Raw genomic sequence first — 3,847 nt, forward strand, 5'->3', positions numbered from 1 at the left:
TCTTGCCGTCTTTGTTATATCTCCATGAGGGGACATTTTGTGGGTGTGAGGATCACTCCTCCCCATCAGGACCACATGATACAGCTCCTCAGGGGGCAGAACCGCAGCCCCTAGAGCTAACCCTGGTCCTCTCACACCACCTCCCTTACCAAAATGTCTGTCTGCCCTGACCCTGACATCCCCACAGGTGACCTCCCCAGCTGCTCCTCCTTGGGGTTAAACATTGCTATCTCAAACTTCTCATTTCTGAGCGGGAGGAAGAGCACACAACACGAAGCCTCACACACTTAGAATGATCTAGATTTCAGGCTGATTTCTTCCTGCACACTTAGAAGATAGCATGAGGGCTTGGGGCTTCGCGAGAGGGTACTGACCAAGGTCACAGGGTCCGTGAAGGGCCCAGGAGCAGAGACAGAGAGAGGTGCAGAGGCGGTGGTGGGTGGGGCTCCCAAAGTCAAACTTCTCTTACAATTTTACCCAGGGCCGATGCTAACATGTAAATAAACAGACAAGTGAATAAACAAAGGGGTGTTTATATAAGAAAAACAAATAAAAATGCTTGTGTAACACATCACACATACCACACAGCCTGAAGGAGCCCAGGAGGGGCATCTCTTTGGGGATGTCCTAAAGAGACAGGGTGGGCACCGTCCTCCTGGAGGGAGGCGGGTTTGGAAGCCCTTCACTGCCGTAGGAGCATGTTGGGGAGGGAGGTGTCCACCGATAACCATCACAGAGGTTTTGCAACTGAATGTTGCAGCTGAGGACTGGGCAGAGCCTGCCTCCGTGGGCATGGCCCTGTGTCGGGGAGCAGTGAATGCGCCCTGGTGTACCACGGATGGGCAGAGGGCTGAGGATCCTGTGCCTGAGATGAATCTAGCCAAGAAATGAAGCCAGCAGGGGTCTCACAGGATCAGGACCCTGCTCACACAAAGGGGGGCCATCTGCATCTCATCCTGGGGCCCCTTTCCAACCTTTGGGGCTGCCTCCTGGCGGAGCTTAACAGGCCGAGGCAGCTTCCTGAGCAGCCTGAGGTTGCTCCAGCTGGGTAGAGACGGCCACATTCCAAGCTCCAGGGTGGCAGGGAAGCTGGGCAGGGAGTTCCTACAGGGAGCGGCAGCCCAGGCTCGGGCAGGCAAGCACTGAAGGGTGGTTCCTCCTTCCGCGGAAAGCCAGAGGCGGAGGAGATGGAAGAACAGGTGTTCAAGGGGGACCCAGATACCCCTCACTCCATCTCCTTCTCGGGCAGTGGATTCCTCTCCTTCTACCAGGCCGGGGCCGTGGATGCCCTGCGGGACCTGGCACCCCGGATGCTGGAAACAGCCCACCGCTTCGCGGGGACATCGGCGGGTGCTGTCATCGCCGCCCTGGCCATCTGCGGGATTGAAATGGGTAAGGCCTGTGTTCTGGGTCCCCTGGGAAGTCTCTTGGGGGATTCCACAGAGACAGAAGGAGCCTGAGGGAGGCTGGGGATGCTTTGGGGGACAAAGCCAGGCCTGGGTGGCAGGAAGGGAAGGGAAGAGCTGGTTGGAGTAGGACAGCAGCAGCTGTGACATTTGAAGTTTGGGGTCTGCAAGTCCCCAGTCTCTGACCTGCAGGGTGAGCCTGGACCCCTGTCCCTCTCCCTCAGTGCACTTACCTGTGAGATGCTCTGTCTCCCAGTGCCTGGGAGAGTGAAGGGCAGTATCTCCCTCAAACGTTGACCATGGTGCTGTCAGAAGCTACACCGCAGCACAGTCATACATTGGGGTTCAGTGTTGCTCCTGCCTGGCCTCTTTCAAAATGAAAATACCCTTGGGAGAGGCAACTCTTCAAATCTCTATCACCCTGATTGGAATGTATTGTCCACCATTTCCAGGTGGCTGGAAAGACAAATGCCCCAAGGCTGGAAGGGTAGACAGGAGAGAGCCCAGAGTGGGAGAAGAATAGGAAGGGGTGGGGAGAGAATATAGAAGCTCTCACTTCACCTTCTGCCCTGCTGGTCCAGGAGCCCCAGTGAGAAGGACTGCTACACTGCTCACCCGGAGACAGAAACTGTCCCAGGCAGCAGATGCGTCTAGCAGCCCCGAGGAACAGGCCCAACAGCCTAGTGGGCTACCTTGGAGAGGCATTTATTCATTTACGGAGCTCCTGTTCTAGACGGGGCCATGTTCCAGGCACTGAGGACAAAGTCCCTGCCCTTCTGGAGTAGAAATTCTGGAGAAAAAAACAGATAATAAACATCGAAACAAGGCATCTTCTAGGATAAAGTCGGGAAGTGATATGATCCATGAATAAAATTAAAGCAGGAAAGGGACTGAGAATAAAATGGAGACTATTTTAGGAAGGTGGTCAGGGAAGCCTTTCTGAGGAGGTGACATTCAAGCCTAGAGCTGGGTATGGTGACAGAACAAGCTACTGGGAGCTCCTGAAAAGGAGAATTTCTGGTGAAGGAGCAGCCACAAAGCCTGTAGTATGGAAAAGGTGGTGGGAGGTCAACATGGGCCAGGTCGTGTGGCCTTAGTGGCAAGCTCTGATCTCACCTAAGAGAGGGAGCACAGGCGGCTGTGACAGCGGGTGGGGAGGGGCAGAGAGCGCGAGCTCCTCACGTGGGATCCCAGCTCTGCCGTTTCATGATGCGTGCCCAAAGCAAGTAATTGAACGTTCTGCGCCTCTGTTTCTCTATCTAGAAAAGGGAGATCCTAGTCGCGCCTGGTTCCCGGCATTGTTATAGCAGCCGTCTCCAGCCTTTTTGACACCAGGTACTGGTTTTGTGGAAGACGATTTTTCCACACACCAGGGTTGGTGGGGGATGGTTTCAGAATGATTTAAGCATATTGCATTTGTTGTGCAGTTTACTTCTATTATCATTACGTTTTAATATATAATGAAATAATTATACAACTCATCATAAGGTAGAATCAGAGCCCTGAGCTTGTTTTCCTGCAAGTAGACAGTCCCACCTGAGGGTGACGGGAGCCAGTGACAGATCATCAGGCATTAGATTCTCATAAGGAGTGTGCAACCTAGATCCCTCCCATGCACAGTTCACTAGAGGGTTCACGCTCCTGTGAGAATCTGGTGCCGCCACTGATCTGACAGGAGACGGAGCTCAGGCGGTAACGTGAGCAATGGGGAGCCACTGTAAATACAAATGAAGCTTCCCCTGCTGCTTACCTCCTGCTGTGCAGCCTGGTTCCTAACAGGCCACAGACCAGGGGCCATGGCCTGGGGGTTGGGAACCCCTGGTTAGAGGATTGGCTGAGCTAATATGAATCCCTGCTTAGAACAATACCTGGCACATGGCAAGTGTTCGGAATGTGGCAACCATCTGATTAGGCTTCTTAAGATCTCTGACCGATGGGCAGAGTGTGTTTGAGGGAGCAAGGTGGAAACTAGATGAGGGAAGAGATTGGGTTCAGGATGTGCTTTGAAAGTAGAGGCCATGAGACTTGCTGGAGGACTGGCTAGGCTGTGTGAGGGGAGGCTGCAGACAATAGCCTCCTCCCAGCCCAAGCAGGGTACTTCCTGGCTGGGGACCTCTATGCTGGGTGGAAAGTCTTTATTTTAAAGAATAGGCCGGGCGCGGTGGCTCAAGCCTGTAATCCCAGCACTTTGGGAGGCCGAGATGGGCGGATCATGAGGTCAGGAGATCGAGACCATCCTGGCTAACATGGTGAAACCCCATCTCTACTAAAAAAATACAAAAAAACTAGTCGGGTGAGGTGGTGGGTGCCTGTAGTCCCAGCTACTCGGGAGGCTGAGGCAGGAGAATGGCGTAAATCCGGGAGGTGGAGCTTGCAGTGAGCTGAGATCCAGCCACTGCACTCCAGCCTGGACGACAGAGCGAGACTCCGTCTCAAAAAAA

General features: G+C 53.9%; 1 protein-coding gene across 1 annotated transcript in view; it reads left to right on the plus strand.

Annotated features, from left to right (window-relative positions):
- Positions 1-1,187: 1,187 nt before the first annotated feature.
- The window catches only part of PNPLA1 (patatin like domain 1, omega-hydroxyceramide transacylase), a 41,346-nt gene continuing 38,686 nt past the window's right edge, over positions 1,188-3,847 (plus strand). The window contains exon 1 of the mRNA XM_017870045.1: positions 1,188-1,392. Coding sequence (XP_017725534.1) covers positions 1,188-1,392 — 205 coding nt within the window. The remainder of the gene's footprint in view (positions 1,393-3,847) is intronic.

The sequence above is a fragment of the Rhinopithecus bieti genome, unplaced genomic scaffold (genome assembly GCF_001698545.2).
Source record: "Rhinopithecus bieti isolate Rb0 unplaced genomic scaffold, ASM169854v2 scaffold_4553, whole genome shotgun sequence".
Classification (NCBI taxonomy): domain Eukaryota; kingdom Metazoa; phylum Chordata; class Mammalia; order Primates; family Cercopithecidae; genus Rhinopithecus; species Rhinopithecus bieti.